This window comes from Oratosquilla oratoria, chromosome 28 (assembly GCF_046742065.1).
Source record: "Oratosquilla oratoria isolate Oo_2021 chromosome 28, ASM4674206v1, whole genome shotgun sequence".
Classification (NCBI taxonomy): Eukaryota; Metazoa; Arthropoda; class Malacostraca; order Stomatopoda; family Squillidae; genus Oratosquilla; species Oratosquilla oratoria.
Window position 1 is genome coordinate 50,533,688 of NC_134804.1, and position 20,675 is coordinate 50,554,362.

Consider the following 20,675-nt stretch of genomic DNA (forward strand, 5'->3'; position numbering starts at 1 on the left):
CATCCCTGAATACACTCCACACCCCTCCACCCTCCCTCTTATCTTAGCACCTCCTGAATGACGGGTCATCCCTGCACCTTGTCCACTGCCCTGGGTCAGAAGCAGTGTCGCAAGACACACCAGCAAGGCCGCTTCATTAAATCGGCGACCCCCCCTCTCCGTCCCCCCATTGCATAAAATGAGAGGACGGGGAGAAATCCCTTCGGGCTGCGTCAAATTTTGCTCACACATACTACCTCACCCCCCATCCACCCGCCCATTCCACCTCATGCTATCACATCATCCATATACAACCATTCTCCATTCACCCCTGTCTTCTGTCCTCTCCCGTCCTTCCTCAACAGACATTCCCCTCTTCCCCAAAGCCCCCTTCACCCCATCCATCCACCTCATCCTAGGACGTCCCCTCATGTTCACTCCCTCCACATCTGCCTTCCACACCTCTTTTACTATTCTTTCTTCACTCATTCTTTCCATGTGTCCAAACCATCCTAATATTCTTTCATCAACCCTATCTCCCAGCTCCTTTTCCACCCCTGTTCTCCGCCTCACCTCCTCATTTCTCACTCTATCTAGCCTAGTAACCCCCATCATACTTCTCAGACACATCATCTCAAACACATTCAAACTCCTTCTCTCTTCTTCTCTTATGTTCCATGTTTCTGCCCCATACAGTGCTGTTGGCACAATCACTCCTTCATACAGTCTCCTCTTAGCATCCATTCCCAAATGTCTATTCCTCATTACACTCTTTAATCCACCAAGGCATTTACTCGCTTCTCTCAATCTACATTCTACCTCCACTTTCACTCCACCTTTCCCTGCCACATTTGCACCCAAGTATCTAAAACTATCCACTTCCTCCAGTCGCTCTCCCTTAATGCTCACTTCCAGTCTACTGCCACTTTCACCCCTTGTACATCTCATCACCTTACTTTTACCCACATTTATCTTTAGCTTTCTTCTATCACATACTCTCCCAAACTCTGCCACCAACTTCCTCAATCCCTCCTCCGATCCTGCCACAAGCGCAGTGTCGTCCGCAAACAACAGCTGGCTCACCTCCCACTTTTCTCCATTTTCTTTAACCATCTCCAATCCCTTGCCCACTACCCTTGCATTTACCTCTCGCACCACCCCATCCATGTATAAGTTGAACAGCCAGGGCGACATAACGCATCCTTGACGAAGTCCCACCTTTACCTCGAACCACTCACTCTCTCCATTTCCAATCCTGACACAAGCTCTACTATTCTCATAAAAACTCTTGACAGCTCCCAGAAGCTTTCCTCCTATCCCGTATATCTGCATAACCTCCCACAGTGCCTTCCTGTCTACTCTATCATAAGCCTTTTCCAGATCCATAAAAGCCCAAAAAACATCCTTCCCCTTTCCTATAGCTTTCTCACATATCTGTCTTACCACAAAGATCTGATCTACACAACCTCTACCTGTCCTAAATCCACACTGTTCCTCACCAATTACTCCTTCTGTTCCTCTCCTAATCCTCTCAACCAAGATCCTCCCATAAGCCTTCCCAACTACACTCAACAAGCTAATCCCTCTGAAACTACTACATTCACACTTGTCCTCTTTTCCCTTGTAAAGAGGAACTATACAGGCACTCCTCCAGTCCTCCGGCACTCTACCCTCTCTCCAACAAACATTAAATAACCTCACCAACCAGTCCACCATCACTGTACCTCCCTTTTTCAGACATTCCGCATGGCATCCATCCAGACCAGGTGCCTTACCTGCTTTCATCATCTTAACAACTGCCTTCACCTCATCCTTCCTTATTTCTCCTCCATTCTCCTCATTCATCACTCTCATTTTCTTCGCACTTCCCACTGCAGCAATCTTTCCTTCCCTATCCTCCTTCACATTTAGCAACTCCCTAAAATATTCTGCCCATCTTCCCCTTACTGCCTTCTCTTCCATTATCATCTCTCCATCTGCACCTTTTACCTTCTCTTCTCTACTTGATTCGCCTCCTCTTCCTCTCTTAATTTCTTTCCAAAACATCTTTTTATTACTTTCAAAATTTTCTGTCATACTCTTACCCCATTTCACATCTGCTCTCCTCTTTGCAACCTTTACCTTTTGCTTTACTTCTCTTTTCTTTTCTTTGTACCTCTCATATGATTCCCTCGTCCTATTTTGTAACCAATCTGTGAAAGCTCGCTTCTTCTCTTCTACAACCTTTTTTGTTTCCTCATCCCACCATTCACTACCCTTTCTTCTATTTCCCCCTGTCCTTCTTGTTCCACACACCATCCTTGCACACTTTATGACTCCCTCCTTGAACCATCCCCATTCCTCCTCCACACCCAGCTCTACTCTACCCTTTACTCCCTCCCACTCCTCCTTCAGCTTCTTTCCGTACTCCTTCTCCTTCTCATTCAAAGAGTTCACTCTAAGAACCTCCCTACCTTTTGTCCCTTTCCTCTTCCTCCATCTATCCTCCACTTTCAACTTACCTTCCACCAAAAAATGATCTGATATTCCCCAACCCTCTCCCCTTAGCACATGTACATCCTTAACTCTTCCTATCATAATCCTATTTACCACTACATAATCCATTAGCGCTCTATCTACCACCCTTCCCTCCACCACCCTCTCCCATGTGTACTTATGCTTGACTTTCTTCCGAAACACTGTATTTGCTATCATCAACTCTCTTTCTAGACACATTTCCACCATCAACTCTCCACTACGATTCTTTCCTGGAACTCCACATTTCCCAACCACTCCATCGATTGGACCATTTCCCACCCTAGCATTAAGGTCTCCCAGTACTATTACATTGACATTTCTTCTCAAATCCTCTATGCTCTCATTTAGATCTATCCAAAAGACCTCCCTTTCTTCTACACTCTTCTCACTACCAGGCCCATATGCACTTACAAAGACCCACATCTCCTTCCCCAGTTTCACCTTCATCCACATTATCCTTGAGGAAACCTCCTTCCACTCCACTACCCGTTTACCTATCTCTTCACTTACTAGAATAGCCACCCCTTCCCTCCCTCGCCCTCTCTTCACTCCTGATAACCTCCCACTTACACTCCCAAACTTACACTCACCCTTCCCTTTCAACTTAGTTTCACTCAAAGCCAACACATCCATCTTTCTTCTCACAAACATACTACCTATCTCTTCCCTTTTACTCTCATCTATACCACATCCACGCACATTAAAAGACCCAAACCTTAGGGTGCTGGTCCGAGGCTTTCCAGCCCCTCTTATGCCTTCTTTTTTTCTTTTAGGAATTTCCCCTGTGGGGCTACAAGGAGAAGGATGCCTAGTCCCAATCCCCGTCCCTTTCTTCTCGCCTCTTACGATCCAAGTGGGAATACTTGGTGGCAGTATTCTTTTCCCCCACCACAGGGAATTCCCCCATCACAGAAAAGGAATACTCAGAGAAATGGTACAGGACAGTAACAAGGAGTTGGAGGACAGCATAACGGAGGGACAGTCGTAGTATAAAAGTGTCATCATTTCTCTATGAACAGATTTTCCTCTATCATAGACAAAATGATGTGTGGCTCTGGTCCGTAGGGGCGCCCCATATAGACCCTAAAGTATCAACTGCATGCTACTTTGCCACAATAACAAGCAGCCAATACCCCAGACGGGGAAGATTAATAAACAGATAAAAAAATAAAAATGAATAAAATAAAAATAAAATAAAAATAAATAAAATAAAAATAAAATGAAAATAAATAAATAGATAAATGAAATAAAACACACGGGTGCTTAACACAGAAACATCCTTACAATGTGGCATGGCAGGGCAAAGATTTATTTTTCCGGAATACTCAAAATTTCCGGACAAATATTGTTATTTCCAGGGGGCTTTGCTACCACCTGACTTGTTCCGACGGTCACAAGATCATTCCTGAACCTCAGACACATCTTTCCTGAAGACCTAATTACTCAATACACCTTCCACTGGCTCCACCCTGGCCTCGATTTGGGGGATCTCCCTAAAGCACAGAAGCGAGTGATGAAGGGTCTCATTTCGTTGCGGGTATGTGATAAAAAGACCTCAAAATATACTCAAAATCATTTTATTGAAGTGGCGTATTATCAAAATACCAAAAACCATAATCTGATACCCAGAGGTTCAAGATCTAAGAAGACGTCGTTGCTGAGGATGACGCGATGGAGGAGTTGGTGTTGGAGGCTGTGTTGGAGGACGAGGAGGAGGACGACGTGGCCGTGCTCGTGAAGACCTGCCCTTCGCGGAACTCGATGAATTTTTCGAGATATTGCTGAACGGTGTCCTGAGGCGAGTACGCGTCATGCAGCCGATTCTGGAAGGTCATGATACAGATCAATCCCTTGCCCCAGGTGTCTCTAGCAAGAAACCCGCCCCCCACCCCACAGGAAACCGGCAACGGCCACCAGGAAGGTCTACAGGTCATGCAACCGATTCTGGAAGGTCAAATACAGATCAATCCCTTGCCCCAGGTCTCTCTTGCAAGAGACCCGCGGCCCCACAGGAAACCGGCAACGGCCACCAGGAAGGTCTACAGGTCATGCATTCGATTCTGGAAGATTAGATACAGATCAATCCCTTGCCCCAGGACTCTCTAGCAAGAGATCCGCGGCCCCTCAGGAAACCGGCAACGGCCACCAGGAAGTATACAGGTCTTACTTCAGCTCCCAGTAGTAGACGTTACGTCTGTCAGCGGTACCAGGATATTTCTCCCTCTGGTTCTGTCTTGGAAGAAGACCCCTCCCTTCCTCCCTCAGAGTTTCGATGTTGAGGAAGGAACTCAGATAAAAATATTGTGTTCTTGCCCAGGGACTGTTAACGTGGGGCATTGTAGGACGAAGTGTTCAGTGTGTTCTGTGTGTTCAGTGTAGTGGTAGTTTGTTCCTGTGGCCAAGCCTATTCTGTGCTGGATGGTGCTCCGAACGTCAGCTCCCCAGTGTGGGTTTTGCTCCTCTTGGGAGAGGTTTCTTCGGAATCACTGGTGTCAGGGGATTTGGGGATGGTGGAGTAACGAGTCTGGTGGTCTGTTTTGAAGAGCTTGTTTTGTGGTTTGGGTGGGAATGAGTTGTGTGTGGATGTAGTGTGTGGTACAGGCTGGTGTTTCCTTTATTTCACGTTCAGCTTGTTGTGCTTGTGTGATGTAATGATGATTATGATGAGGTGGAGGAGGAGATGATGACAATGAGGAGGTGGAGGAGTAGGAGGAGGGTGTCAAAGAGGTGATGCTGCTGCTGATGATGATGATGATGAAATGATGAGATGATGGCAACAAGGAGGTGATGTGATGATGATGATGATGATGACAATGATGATGATGATTCTATTTACCCACTCCCACCCACTCCACCACCCTTTCCTCTCTCTCATCTTATCTCATGGTTGTGCTTGTGTGATGTAATGAGATGATGATGATGATGATGATGAATATGACGATAATAATAACAATAATAATAATAATAATATTAATAATAATAATGATAATAATGAATCTAATCATGAAAGTAATAACAATAATAAAATTGAGTAATAAATTTGGCCTCGATTTTTACTGATAACATGAGGAAACCTCACAGTAGTCGACAAAGTCCCCTGCGGGCTCTCTCCTGCATCGCTCCTGATAAAAGAACACGTTACATTAGTGTGGCTCAGCTTCCGCGCCACCAGCGGGGAGGAAAAAGAGGAGGACGGGGAGAGGGGAGGGGGGAAGGGGGGGAGGGAGAACAGAGGGTAAAGAAAGAGGAGGAGAATGAGAAGGGAAGAAGAAGGGGAGTAAAGAAAGAGGAGAAGAACGAGGAGGGAAGAGGAAGGGGGAGGGGAAGGAGGAGGAGAATGAGAAGGGAAGAGGAAGGGGAGAGCAGAGGGCAAAGAAAGAGGAGGAGAACGAGGAGGGGAGAGCAGAGGGTAAAGAAAGAGGAGGAGAACGAGGAGGGAAGAGGAAGGGTGGAGGAGAAGGAGGAGGAAGAGGAGGAGAAACGGAGGAAGGAGAAAAAGGGGGAAGAGGATGAGGAGGATGACGGGGAAGAGGAAGAAAAAGGGGAAGAGGAGGAGAAGGATGTAGAGAAGAAGAGTACAAAGAAGAGGAAAAAGAAGAGCACAAAGGGAGAGGAGGGGGGGAGAACAGAGGGTAAAGAAAGAGGAGGAGAATGAGGAAGGAAGAGGAAAGGTGGGTAGAGGAGGATAAGAAAAGGGGGGAATGAGAAAAAGGGGGAAGAGGATAAGGAGGAGAGGAGAAGGATGTAGAGGAGAAAGAGTACAAAGAAGAGGAAAAAGAAGAGCACAAAGGGAGGGGAGGGGGGAGAACAGAGGGTAAAGAAAGAGGAAGAGAATGAGGAGGGAAGAGGAAAGGGAGAACAGAAGGTAAAGAAAAAGGAAGAGAATGAGGGGGGAGGAGGAGGAGAATAAGAAAAGAGGGAAGAAGAAAAAATGGGAAGAAGATGGGGAGGAGGAGGAGAAAAAAGGGGAAGAGGAGGAATAGAGGAAATAGGAAGAGAAAGAAGGGAAGTGATCTTTGTACAACTTTATATATTTTGTTTCAGCTGCCACCAAATTATCTTAATCAGTTTAAAGTCCAAAAGGATTTATCTACAAATTGATTAATCAATCCATCTATCTATTTTTTTTCTATCTATTTACTTACTACATTGAAATCCTCACCCTTCGTTTGGTGACACCATCCTGGTCCTCTTTGAGACGAGGAGATCGTAACGCTCAATTCATCTATTTATTCAACTCTCTATCCTGTTTGTGTTCTTCCTCACCTGTAAATACGTGGGTGCCTGTGTGGACACGCATGATCCTAGGAAGCTTTGCATGAACTCGCGGATGAGAGACCAACACAGAGCCGGGATGACGCAAGGCAGGTACTCCACCTGTGGGCGGAATCAAACAATTACCACTGTTACTCCAAGTGACCATCTGTAGCTTCGTTACACCAGCTGCATGGCCGTTTCGTTCAGTTAAGGAAGTCTATTACCTGGTTGAATAAGTCTCGTGTTTGACGTAAAAAGAATCCTGGGATTAATCAAGCAATTAACGCTGTTACTCCAAGTGACCATCTGTAGCTTCGTTACACCAGCTGCATGGCCGTTTCGTTCAGTTAAGGAAGTCTATTACCTGGTTGAATAAGTCTCGTGTTTGACGTAAAAAGAATCCTGGGATTAATCAAGCAATTACCACTGTTACTCCAAGTGACCATCTGTAGCTTCGTTACACCAGCTGCTGGGCTGTTTTATTCAATTAAGGAAGTCTATTACCTGGTTGAATAAGTCTCATGTTTGACATAAAAAGAAATTACATGTATCCAGAATCCAGGGATTAATCTAGCAATTACAACTGTTACTCCAAGTGACCATCTGCAGCTTCGTTACACCAGCTGCAGGGCTGTTTCGTTCAGTTAAGGAAGTCTATTACCTGGTTGAATAAGTCTCGTGTTTGACATAAAAAGAAATGACATGTATCCAGAATCCAGGGATCAATCAAGAAATTACCACTGTAAATCCAAGTGACCATCTGCAGCTTCGTTACACCAGCTGCAGGGCTGCTTCGTTTAGTTAAGGAAGTCTATTACCTGGTTGAATAAGTCTCGTGTTTGACATAAAAAGAAATTATATGTATCCAGAATCCAGGGATTAATCAAGCAATTACCACTGTTACTCCAAGTGACCATCTGCAGCTTCGTTACACCAGCTGCAGGGCTGTTTCGTTCAGTTAAGGAAGTCTATTACCTGGTTGAATAAGTCTCGTGTTTGACATAACAAGAAATTACATGTATCCAGAATCCAGGGATTAATCAAGCAATTACCACTGTTACTCCAAGTGACCATCTGTAGCTTCGTTACACCAGCTGCTGGGCTGTTTTATTCAATTAAGGAAGTCTATTACCTGGTTGAATAAGTCTCATGTTTGACATAAAAAGAAATTACATGTATCCAGAATCCAGGGATTAATCAAGCAATTACCACTGTTACTCCAAGTGACCATCTGCAGCTTCGTTACACCAGCTGCTGGGCTGTTTTATTCAATTAAGGAAGTCTATTACCTGGTTGAATAAGTCTCATGTTTGACATAAAAAGAAATTACATGTATCCAGAATCCAGGGATTAATCTAGCAATTACAACTGTTACTCCAAGTGACCATCTGCAGCTTCGTTACACCAGCTGCTGGGCCGTTTTATTCAGTTAAGGAAGTCTATTACCTGGTTGAACAAGTCTCATGTTTGACATAAAAAGAAATTACATGTATCCAGAATCCAGGGATTAATCAAGCAATTACCACTGTTACTCCAAGTGACCATCTGCAGCTTCGTTACACCAGCTGCTGGGCTGTTTCGATTCAGTTAAGGAAGTCTATTACCTGGTTGAATAAGCCTCGTGTTTGACATAAAAAGAAATTACATGTATCCAGAATCCAGGGATTAATCAAGCAATTACCACTGTTACTCCAAGTGACCATCTGTAGCTTCGTTACACCAGCTGCTGGGCTGTTTTATTCAATTAAGGAAGTCTATTACCTGGTTGAATAAGTCTCGTGTTTGACATAAAAAGAAATGACATGTATCCAGAATCCAGGGATCAATCAAGAAATTACCACTGTAAATCCAAGTGACCATCTGCAGCTTCGTTACACCAGCTGCAGGGCTGCTTCGTTTAGTTAAGGAAGTCTATTACCTGGTTGAATAAGTCTCGTGTTTGACATAACAAGAAATTACATGTATCCAGAATCCAGGGATTAATCAAGCAATTACCACTGTTACTCCAAGTGACCATCTGTAGCTTCGTTACACCAGCTGCAAGGCTGTTTCACTCAGTTAAGGAAGTCTATAGCTTAGATGAACAAAACAGTTTCGTGTTTAACATAAAAAGAAATGACATGTATCCAAAATCCGGGGATTAATAAAGCAATTACCACTGTTACTCCAAGTGACCATCTGTAGCTTCGTTACACCAGCTGCTGGGCTGTCTTATTCAATTAAGGAAGTCTATTACCTGGTTGAATAAGTCTCGTGTTTGACATAAAAAGAAATTATATGTATCCAGAATCCAGGGATTAATCAAGAAATTACCACTGTTACTCCAAGTGACCATCTGCAGCTTCGTTACACCAGCTGCAAGGCTGTTTCACTCAGTTAAGGAAGTCCATAGCCTAGATGAACAAAACAGTTTCGTGTTTGACATAAAAAGAAATTACATGTATCCAGAACCCGGGGATTAATCAAGAAATTACCACTGTCACTCCAAGTGACGATCTGTAGATTCGTTATAAGAATGAAGGAGACTGCAAGAGACTCTAAGACCTACACTAGCAAGTTCCATGTCTACTATCACCTGTCATCCCCATCCATAAAGTTGTCTGCCAGCTGCAGGGTTGTTTTGTTCAGCTAAGGAAGTCTGTAGCCCATTTGAATAAAACAGTCTGGTTTTTTACATGAAAAGGAAGTACAGTTGGAGTCTAATGTCTGTGTCACACTGTGCGGCGGTGCCGGATGCGGCGAGATGATGTTTGCAAGTTCAATGAACTTAATAAAATCACCTGGCGACAGGAGCCAGACCTTGATACAAGGATGACCACCACCTCCCCTCCCCTCCCCTGGTTAACAGAACCTCATAACCTTTGGTGGCGACAGGAGCCAAAACGTGATACAACGACGACCACCCTCTCCACCTTGGTTAACAGAATCTCATAACCTTTGGTGTCTAATGACTCCTAATAAGGGAGACTTTGTTGTCGCCAACAACCCGCCGCAACGGCGCCGCCGGATAGTGTGATACAGGGAGAAGGGAGGTCACGCTCCTTGTTCCCTTTGTTGAGATGAATTACTATCCAGATTTTATTCCAGGCGCTCTTGGAAACACTGATCCCGTCTTGCAAGACGGTAAACTCCCCCGTCCTTCGCATGTTAAATGCGGCGAGATAAATGGCCAGCAATACGTTTTACCCGCAAAAGTTTCACTTACTTTAGTTTAAATATACAGGGCATTGTTGGTCATTCATTTTGTCGTGTTTAGCACGAGAGGGAGAGGGGAGCGTATCGTATTGCTGGATAGGATCATATTCCAGGATTGCTTACTCTGGATTATGTCAGACAATTTTAGTCGGCCGAGGGTAGACCTAATGTCAAAGAGATTGAAACTCTTGACACATCTTATTACGCTGAAGGTCGTTGTAGAATATAGTCTACTCTTCGCCTTGCGATTTTATTCAGTTCACGAAAACACTTCATACCAAGATGGGGTAACGTCTTCTTAGTAGTGAGGTAATGTACTGATTTGTTTTATCTATTTATCTTTTGCAGACGTCACGCGATCATACTCTCCTCTGCACAGTGAACCCTTAATATATTTCACTCTGTCTTGTAAGAGGTGGTTTTATTCAAAAGGATGTTACTGAATCAAAAGGGGCAAAAACCACTCACTCCACTGCACCCCCCGTCACACACACACATACACTCACACACACACACACACACACGCAGACACACACACACACAGACGATCACACATATGAACACACACACACTCACGTACACACACACACACACACACACACACAGACACACGCACACACACACCTTTCTTCTTCCCTTCCACAAACCCCCCCTACTCACGTGACCTTCGGCGACCTTTCCCTCGTCCCTTCCCCGAGGGTTTTATATACATAGTTTGTATCTTTCGTTCCTGTACTCCATAAAGCCCCAACGATTCAAATGCTGCACTGTCAATAAAGGGTTCGTCTTCAAATTGCGTTTACTCCCCCAAAACACTCTCCCACTTCCCCTTCTTTACCTCCACTAAGATGCCCCTGTATTGTCCACTCGTGGTGTTTACACTCCCAAAACTCTCCCAAAATACTCTCTCACTTCCTCTCCTTGTCTCCATCAAGATCCCCTTTTATTGTCCGTTCATGGTGCTTACTCTCCCAAAACACTCTCTCACTTCCTCTCCTTGTCTCCACCAAGGTCCCCGTGTAGTGTTCACTCATGGTGTTTACTCTCCAAAAACATTCTCCCACTTCCCCCTCGTCACCTCAACCAAGATACCCTTGTGGTGTCTGCTCTCTTAAAACGCTCTCACTTCCTCTCCTTGCCTCCACCAAAATGCCCTTGTAGTGTCCACTCGTGGTGTTTACACTCCCATAACACTCCCACTTCCCTTCGTTACCTCTATCATGATCCCCTTGTGGTGTCCGCTCATGGTGTTCATTCTTCCAAAACAATCCCTTCGTTACTTCCACCAAGATGCCCTTGTACTTCCCGCTTATGGTGCTTACTCTCCCAAAACACTCCCACTTCCCCTTGTAGTGTCCGCTCACGGTATTTACTCTCCCAAAACACTCCCCTCTCTTACCTCCACCAAGATCCCCTTGTAGTGTCCGCTCATGGTGATGGTTCCAATCTTGACCAGGAAATCGCCGACCTCGAAGCGCTTTCCCTTAGACTCGATCTTGAGGTTCTTCTTGCTCTGGTACATGTGGTTCAAGCGAGGCAGCAGCAGGTCGAAGAGGATGTCCGCTGACAAAGTGATCTGTAGGGAACCCGAAGAAGAGAGAGATCCTCAGTGATGGCGACCTCTTCACAACTAAGAACATATGTCCGCGGCTTTTGTTCTTTCAAACAATCCGTTGCCCCAGGTCTCTCTTACAAGAAATCCATGGCTCTCAGGTGTATATAAGAAAAAAGAGACTATAAGTATACATGTATATGTAGGATAACAGAATAGAATCACCAGTGACGGTGATGTTGATCAAATAATTCCGACTGTCGCCCCCGGATTCGAACCGGGCTCGTGAAATCAGGCTCAGTAGCTCAGTCGGTAAGGCGACGGCAGTGAGATTTCACGACCCCGGTTCGAATCCGGGGACGACAGTCGGAATTATTTGATAGGATAACAGACTAAACATCATGTGAAAATTACGCACCTGCTTTGATCCTGTATCAAGGATAGCAAACGTAGAACAGGGAGTTTCCGAGTTGTGGAGGATGTGGAGTTTACGGTTGCTTGTAGGGCCAGGCGTCCCTGCCGATCCAGTTGTTCCTGAAACCACAAGGGGAGATGGTCACAGAGAAGCGCAGGACACCAAGAGGCGATGAGAATGATGTTATGCCAAGAATGATGGCGAACGACGGTTACCTGGGGTGCTGAGATGTGCATGGCGCGGTTGACTGAGGTACGATTGCACGATCATGCTATTTGTCAATAAATCTATGTTATAGCTGGGACAAGAGCCATTATAATAACATATTTATGATCCATGATATCTGGAGTACCTTAAAGAAGAGATGTCGATGTGTATATGTTAGGAATAATTCTGAGTCAGAGTTTTGTTTCTGAGTGTGAGTGGTTTACCGGGGGTTATTTTTGGTGCAGTCTGTTCTTATTCTGAAAACTTTGTTTTGAAATATCTGTAGGGAAGTGGCTTCCGGTGCGTAATTTGGGTTACATCTTCCCTGTTGCCTCTGGAGATGGGCTTTCTGCTGGCCTTCGGTAATGAGTCTGTGGTCAGTTCTGCAGTTATATCAGAGTTGTTTTGATTTTCTAATAAAGCTTGTAAGCACACTGAAATGTTTAAGAACGTTAGCTGTTAATTGTCTTACGACGGTTGTCTTGTTAAAAGCTCAAGTTTAGCATGTTCAGTTTCGGGACTTTGTCAAGTCTACTTTATGAGCTGCGGGTTTGGTATTCAACCATGTAGAATGATGAGGGTTCAGGTCACCACCCAGAATGTGGTATGTGATGTTGAATGTTTGGAGTTGAGGGGTGTATCACTGAGGTGTTGATGTGTGGTATGGAAGTGATGGTAATTTTTTTTTTTCTTTTTTTATTATTATTAGTTTAGGTCACCACCAAGGATGGTCTGAGATGCTGTGCGTCTGGGGTTTAGGTATGTATCCATGAGTACACATGGAATTGATGGAATGTAGACGTTAATGACACATGTTATTTTTATATATCACATATTTTCTTCTGTATGGCAATTAGCTCTAGTGTCTTGTGTGCTAATGACTGCTCACGTTCTCTAACTCTGTTGGAGAAATGTATCATTTTGTACGTAATGAGTCCACTTCCGTGTTGTGATTTATCCTCTCTGTGGTGTAGTTTGTGAATGGCGGGAATGAGAACTATTATGCCAGCTTCATATATGTTGTGTTTATGGAGCAATGTTTATAAATATGTATGCTCATTTTGTAGCACATTGAGGGTTACATGATCTATAAAAAGACCAGAGTGCGAGGCAGAGAAATGGTGGCATGACGTGGAAGAAGATGGTAGGATGGTAAAGGAACAGACGAGGAGTAGTTGGAGGAGAAGGAGGAAGAGTAGGTGGAGGAGGAGTTGGAGGAGTAGGAGGAGGCGGAGGAGTCCTGAATGAGCCTAGGGTCACAAAAGTTAAACCTTAACGGTTTGGCGAAGAAGCTTGGTTCTTTGGGGCGCGACGATTTCGTTGTGTGTGAAGAGGCCATTACGACCAGCGTTTTACCATTCCAGTACTTTGGATAAAATACAGGATGAGGAGAGATTCTTCCACGCGAAACGTTTATAACCCTGTCCTCGGAGAGTATATATTATACAGATTCTGTTCCTGCCAAGGTTATTTTATTTGGTGCAATTGGGCCCCGATCTAAGGAGACGAAAATGGTGTCTTTTGTCACCATTATTATAATGAAGCCTTTTGCATTGTATGTTCTTGTTGACATCAGGCTATTCTATGCAGGTAGAAGTTGGACATGAGCTGAACAAGACCTCCACTAACCAATTCCATTCCTATGTTGTTAAAATAAGGAGACTGCAAGAGACCATAAGGCCTACACTAGGCAGTTCCAGTTGCTGTTAAGGGCTGCAGTTTACCAACTCTATTACCCTTGTGGGCAATCTCCTTTACTTATTTGTCCTTAATTGGCGTTATTGATTTTATTCAGCTGTAGGTAGGACCGTGGAGTCAATTGGTTAAAGATCTTCAATAGAGTTGCATACTTTATTTGCTTTGTTATGGCTTAGCCTTGGCGATTTGTTTTACTCAGAATTGCATAAAACCCGCGTCATACATTCAAGATTCTCGTCAAATGCTGCGAATTTGAAAAGCTCAAAGACGACTTCGCCTGCAGTGCTCGAGACTTCCCTAAGTCTACAAATCAAAAATGTCTCTAATATTTGTACAGGTTTAACTTCTCTTAGTTCATCATTAAGGTTTTTAATATATGATGTAAAGGTGATTTGACATTTGGAGAGTCGAAAAATGAAAGATTGTAACCTAATTCGATTCTACTCAAAACGAACTCACTTTAGTCGTGATAGTGTGACGGGGTCTTCAGGTGAACATCGATCTCATAAGCTGACTTTTCGCATCGTGTACAAAGGCCATGGTATGGGGTAAGAATACCACGGAAAGAAAAAAATAAAAAATAAACTAAAATAAACTAAAAATAAACAAATACATACATACATAAAATAAATAAAATAAAAAATAAATGAATAAATGAATAAAGATAAATAAAGATAAACATATAAATCTGCATGAAGGAACCAGACCAATGCATCCTACGAAGACTTGCTTTTACTGGGTGCGGAAGTGATCACGTGACCACGCGGAAGGACGTTTCCCGAAGAACTAAACAACCTCAGCAGAGGGAAGGCCGGGTCGGGTTTGCAAAGGCGTGATGGAGTGGAAGGCTTGATGAAGTTCCCTCTCTCTCTCTCTCAAGCAACTGAAGTGGGTTGGGACGAGGACCCGATGTATCAACATTACAACAACAAATGCTGTTTACACAAGACTCATACTTTGTATACGAAAACTCGCCTGTTCACCATGGCGGGGCGTTTGGCTAATACCCTTTGTCTTATTCTCCTAAGGGAGGGATTGAGTTCCGCCCTTGGCAGAGGTTTACAAAGGATTGCAAACGAGGGCATGACGACAGGAGACCTTTTGGTCCATAAGATTAATATTTTTTTTTCGATATCTGAAGGGAGTGAGAGCTAGTGGAAATGAAACACACAGTCAGGAAGACAAGTATACAGAAAGAAATGGTGGGAATGCGTGCCAAAGAATGTGTTTGCGAGATCGTGTCAGACAGAGAGAGAGAGAAAAAAGAGAGATAAGAGAGAAAAGAGAGAGAGAGAGAGAGAGAGAGAGAGAGAGGGAGAGAGAAGGGGGGGCTGGCATTGGCCGCGTCTAAAGGCTGCCATGACCCAGTTTCGGTAGAGTTTCAAGTTCCAATAACAAAATAACAACAGAAGGCGGAAAGAATATCGGAGAAAATGTCAGAAAGGAAAAGGAGAAGGAGGACGGCAGCGGGGTAGGACATCTAGGAAGGAGACCCCCCCCCCAACAAAAAAAAGGAGGACAGGAGCAAGGAAGGAAGGAACCTAGGAAGGAACCTAGGAATCTAGGAAGGAACCCGGCCCACACACACCCCAAAAAATGGAGGACGGCAGCGGGGAAGGACATCTAGGAAGGAGACGCCCCCTCTCAAAAAGAGAGAGGACGGGAACAAGGAAGGACATCTAGGAAGGAACCCACCTCCCCCCCCCCCCAAAAAAAAAGGAAGACGGCAGCGGGGTAGGAAATCTATGTAGGAGACCCCCCCCCCAACAAAAAAAAGGAGGACGGGAGCAAGGAAGGACATCTAGGAAGGAAACCCCCCCCCCCCCAAATAAAAGGAGAAGGACGGGAGCGGGGAAGGACATCTAGGAAAGAGACCCCCCCCCCCCCAAAAAAAAAAAAAAAAAAAAAAAAAAAAAAAAAAAAAAAAAAAAAAAAAAAAAAAAAAAAAAGGAGGACGGGAGCGGGGAAGGACATCTAGGAAAGAGACCCCCCACCCCTAAAAAAAAAAGGAGGAGGGCGGGAGCAGGGAAGGACATCTAGTAAAGAGACAAAAAATAAAAGTTGACACGAGAGGAGGCGGGGATTGATGAAGATACAAGAACGGGAAAGACGCGATGATGGGACGACACGCGAGGAACGGAATCGGATGTGTTACGTCATAATGTCGCAAATTGGCGATCAAGCGGACGAAGCCGCAGAGGTGATGACGCATCAAGAGGGACATTAACGCCACGGCACAAATAAACAGGACACGAAGACCCACGGACATACAGACCCGAGGAGCTATGGACAAACGCCACAGACACAGACAGGGTGCCGTGTCAAGACAGACACAAATGCAATGGCACATATGAACAGACGCAATGACACATATGAGCAGGGTATGGAAAGCCACAGACATATAGACCCCAAGGAACCGTGGACAGACTCCACAGACTCAGAAACAGATACAAATACAAACAGATACAAATGTAAAGGGGCGTATGGACAGAACATAGACAGAAGACCCCAAGGAAGAATAGACAGACTCCACAGACCCAGACACAGACAGGATGCTGTATTAAGACAGGGCACATATGAACAGGACATAGACAGGCAGACCCCATTTAACAGTGGACAGACTCCACAGACCCAGACACAGACAGGATACTGTATTAAGACAGGGCACGCATGGCTAGGACATAGACAGGCAGACCCCAAGGAACAACAGACACACTCCACAGACCAAGACACAGACAGGATGCTCTATTAAGACAGGGCATTTATGAACAGGACATGGACATACAGACCCACAGTCGACAGACTCCAGCTTCAGGCACAGACAGGACGAAAAACATCAATAGAGATACATAAGCACTGACACATGGACGGGAGACGGAAAGCCACGGACAGGCAGACACAAGGAGCCGTGGACAAAGTCCAAACTCCAACGTACACCCAGACACGATGGCGTAAAGGATTACAAAGGGGCTACAAAGGAAGAGCATGCCGACAGGAGACCTTTTGTTCCATAACTAGGTCGGATGCGGAAAAATAATAAGTAAACAAGTGGATAATGAGAGATACTCGGAGTAAACAAACAGATAAATTATAATGATTTATGATAAATAATTCATAAATGAATATGAAGAGAAGGTCTTCCGCAATTTTGAGCGATCAGCTACACAGTCAGAACGTCAGCGGCTATCTAATTTAACAAAAATTATATCAGAGAGAACATTACTCCAAGAAATAAATGATAAAAATAAACAAAAGTAATAACAGATGCAAAGATGATAACGAATAAATTAATAAAATAAAATAAACGGCAGGTATTTCAGCATATTGCTTAGGAAGGGATAAACGTCTTATAAAAAAAAAGATAATAATAACAATGGACAAGCCCAGGGAGCAATTGACTTAACCTACAGACCAAGACATGGGCATTTTTTTTTTTTTGTCCCTTTTACTATATTTCATAATCTAGTGTATCCTGTGCATTTTTTTGTATTCAAGGCCTACCAATCCCTTCAATTCATTAACACACCTCAAAGGTTTGTTTCCAGCTAGAATATATGATTTCAATTACTCGTAGTCCAGAGAAGGCACCAAACGGATAGTTACGAGTAATATACGAGTATGACGTTCACACAGACCCGCTTCCCACTTATAACTTACCATTTTTTATGTTCTATGTCTGCGTGTGAGGGGAGAGACTGTGATAAAATGCAGACGCCCTACCTCGTTGGTTGGGGGAGGTCATTCGCGGCAGTCTGACACTTAGGCTCCGCCCACTTCAGCTCAGACCCCGCCCACTTCTAATATCAAACCTCAACGGTAAATTCTTGGGATATTTTTTTCTGGTGAACACCGAAATAACTTATTTGGGTTAGGAAAGACGTTGTGTTTGAATTGTTAAAGCTTTGGCATTTTCTTCAGCTTCAAGATAACACCAGACAAGTTGATCCTCCATAGAACACAGTTTCTTAAATCTTTCCGACCTCAGAACCCTTCGTAGTCAGGTCTGGGTAGTGTAGCACTCCCTATACTTCTGCTTACGCTGCAGTGGTTCTTAACCTGGGATAGCTGTAGCCCCAAGGGATACGAAACCTTAACCCTGGGGGAACGAGACATGATAGCCAGTGCAAATGTTCTGTATGGTTACAATGAGAAAGCAAAGCAAGGTTTGTATCACTAATCCTTTTCATATGTTTGCGTTGTATTTGTATTGGATGGGGGCACGAGATATGATAGTCAGTGCAATGGTACTGTACACTTACCATGAGAAAGCAAAACAAGGTTTGTATCACTAATCTTTTTCATATGTTTGCGTTGTTTTTGTATTGGATGGGGGTACGAGACATGATAGCCAGTGCAATGGTACGGTATACTTCATGAAAATGACAGTTGCCGACAAGACTGACGAGTTAAACACAATATGAGGACGGTGCCTTTATTTGTACGACGTTTCGCTTATTACAGCTTTTTCAAGTACCAACGTACTTTTCAAGCGTACTTGAAAAAGCTGTAATAAGCGAAACGTCGTACAAATAACGGCTCCGTCCTCATATGGTGTTCTGTATACTTACCATGAGAAAGCAAAGCAAAGTTTATATCACTAATCCTTTTCATAGGTTTGCATTGTATTTGTATTGGATGGGGGTTCGAGAATTTTTTCTGAGATATCAAGGGGTACTAAGGGCACTGAAAAAGGTTACTAATTACTGGCTTATAGGGACTACAGCTGCTACATAACTACAAGGAACAGGCTTTTCCAGCACCCAAGAAAAATTATTTTAGTACATCGTGGCGGAGTTAAGAGCATAGGTGAAAAGACCTTAAAACAAATGGGATTAAGAAAGTTTATAAGAATGGTGTCCTTACTCTACACCTCAATCTGCACTAATGACTATAAGAAATTATTCTTAGTCCTTTTTCGGGGCAGGGGGGGAGGAAGTATTTTTTCTTTTTTCTTTCCTTTTTTATTGATTCATTTATTTATTTTATTTATTTTATTCGTTTATTTTTAGGGGATGTATGAATTTCACCCACCAATCCGGATATCGCATTTATCGACAGTTATCGGGGATTTGGAATTAGTCGCCTCTGAATACAAAGATTAATTAGCTTCGGATTGATGACTAGGTTAATTCATTCATAATTATGACACTAACCATGCGACTATACACCTTTCTGATGCCCCATTTTGTTTCCATTACAGAAAGATTCGCTCAGAAATGAATAAAATCGCCTGGCGACATCCAGAGAAAATGAGATAAGCAACACACACACACACGACTCGTGGCATAGTGGCTAGAGTCTCCAGCCGCCACTACGACGGTCCGGGTTCGAATCCCGCCCACGGCTGAAATAGTATCGCTGTGCTGCGAGTCGCTACTCCAAACTCTTGTGGGCGGGGAGTTGTGTGTGTGTGTGTGTGTGTGTGTGTGTGTGTGTGTGTGTGTGTGTGTGTGTGCGCGCGCGCGTGTAAGGTCACAGCATTACCCATAGATCGGTCATACATGAACTCTGAGTTCTCATCCGGGAGAGTAGTAGCTGTCGGTCACGAGTCCAACACGTGGTCCAAGACCATGGTAAATCTCTCACACACACACACACACACACACACACACACACACACACACACACACAAGGGACTAAAAAAAGGAAACATAGCATCTGGTAAAGAAGTGACAGCGGCGGGCCCCGGCGATAAAACAGTGTGTGTGTTGCAAATATATACGACACAGTGCCAAACAGCTGTTGTATCTCTAATGAACACAGCGTGCACGTTTGTGTCCAGTGACATGGCGTCTAACTGTGCCATATATGTTCACAGCACATCCTATTACATAGGCACAATCAACCACTATTTATTATATATATATACATATATATATATATATATATATATATATATATATATACACATATATAATATATATATACACATAAAGTATTTACGGCAAATGAGAGGATCAGGTGGCTAAGGGTAAACAAAAATGGGTTGGGAATACATTTATTGCCCTAACGTTGAGACCACTTTGGCCTTTTTCTGAAGAAGACCAAAGTAGTCTCAACGTTTAGGCAATAAATTTATTCCTAATCCATCTTCGTTTACCCTTACCCACCTAATCCTCTCATTTGCCTTAATACTTTATATATATATATATATGTATATATATATATATATATATATATATATATATATATATATATATATATATACATATACACTATATGACCCAATGAGTTTAATCAAAGGAAACAAGAAATGACCTGTACTGAGGAACGGATCGAAAAATCATAAAGTTATAAAGGGGGACTTTATGTGTTTCCATCACAACAAAAAACTCGAAATACATTCTTTCTGGAGCCAAAGATGAGCGACGACACAAGGTGACTCTGCGTGACAGACGTCGTAGAGGATCGTCGCCCTGTCATCCATCTCCGCTCATAGGTTTGGCATCGGTTTCTGTGCTGGGATCTTGGACAGCTTAAATGAATTATATATACAGTATATATATATAAATATATATATATATATATATATATATATAGAGAGAGAGAGAGAGAGAGAGAGAGAAGTGAAAGATGAGAGATAGGAGACTGGAGAAAGATGAGAGAAGAAAGTGGAGAGAGAGGGTGAAGAAAGGAGTGTGTGTGTGTGTGTGTGTGTGTGTGTGTGTGTGTGTGTGTGTGTGTGTGTGTGTGTGTGTGTGTGTGTGTGTGTGCGGTTGTGTGTGTGTGTGGTAGAGAGAGAGGCTAAACTTTATTCAACGTTCGTTGGTTAGGTTTCACCAGTTAATGTAAACAGAGCCTGAGAAGACAAAAGTCACCAAATGTGTAAATGTGTCCTCGCGTCGATTCTTTTCC

General features: G+C 43.7%; 1 protein-coding gene across 1 annotated transcript in view; it reads right to left on the reverse strand.

The window, feature by feature from the left end:
• Positions 1-4,057: 4,057 nt before the first annotated feature.
• The window catches only part of MED20 (Mediator complex subunit 20), a 130,337-nt gene continuing 113,719 nt past the window's right edge, over positions 4,058-20,675 (reverse strand). Inside the window, exons 3-6 of the mRNA XM_076210855.1 lie at positions 11,919-12,034; positions 11,348-11,524; positions 6,763-6,873; positions 4,058-4,319 (exon numbers count right to left, since the gene is read on the reverse strand). Of these exons, the coding sequence (XP_076066970.1) occupies positions 4,137-4,319; positions 6,763-6,873; positions 11,348-11,524; positions 11,919-12,034 (587 nt within the window). The 3' untranslated portion in view covers positions 4,058-4,136. The remainder of the gene's footprint in view (positions 4,320-6,762; positions 6,874-11,347; positions 11,525-11,918; positions 12,035-20,675) is intronic.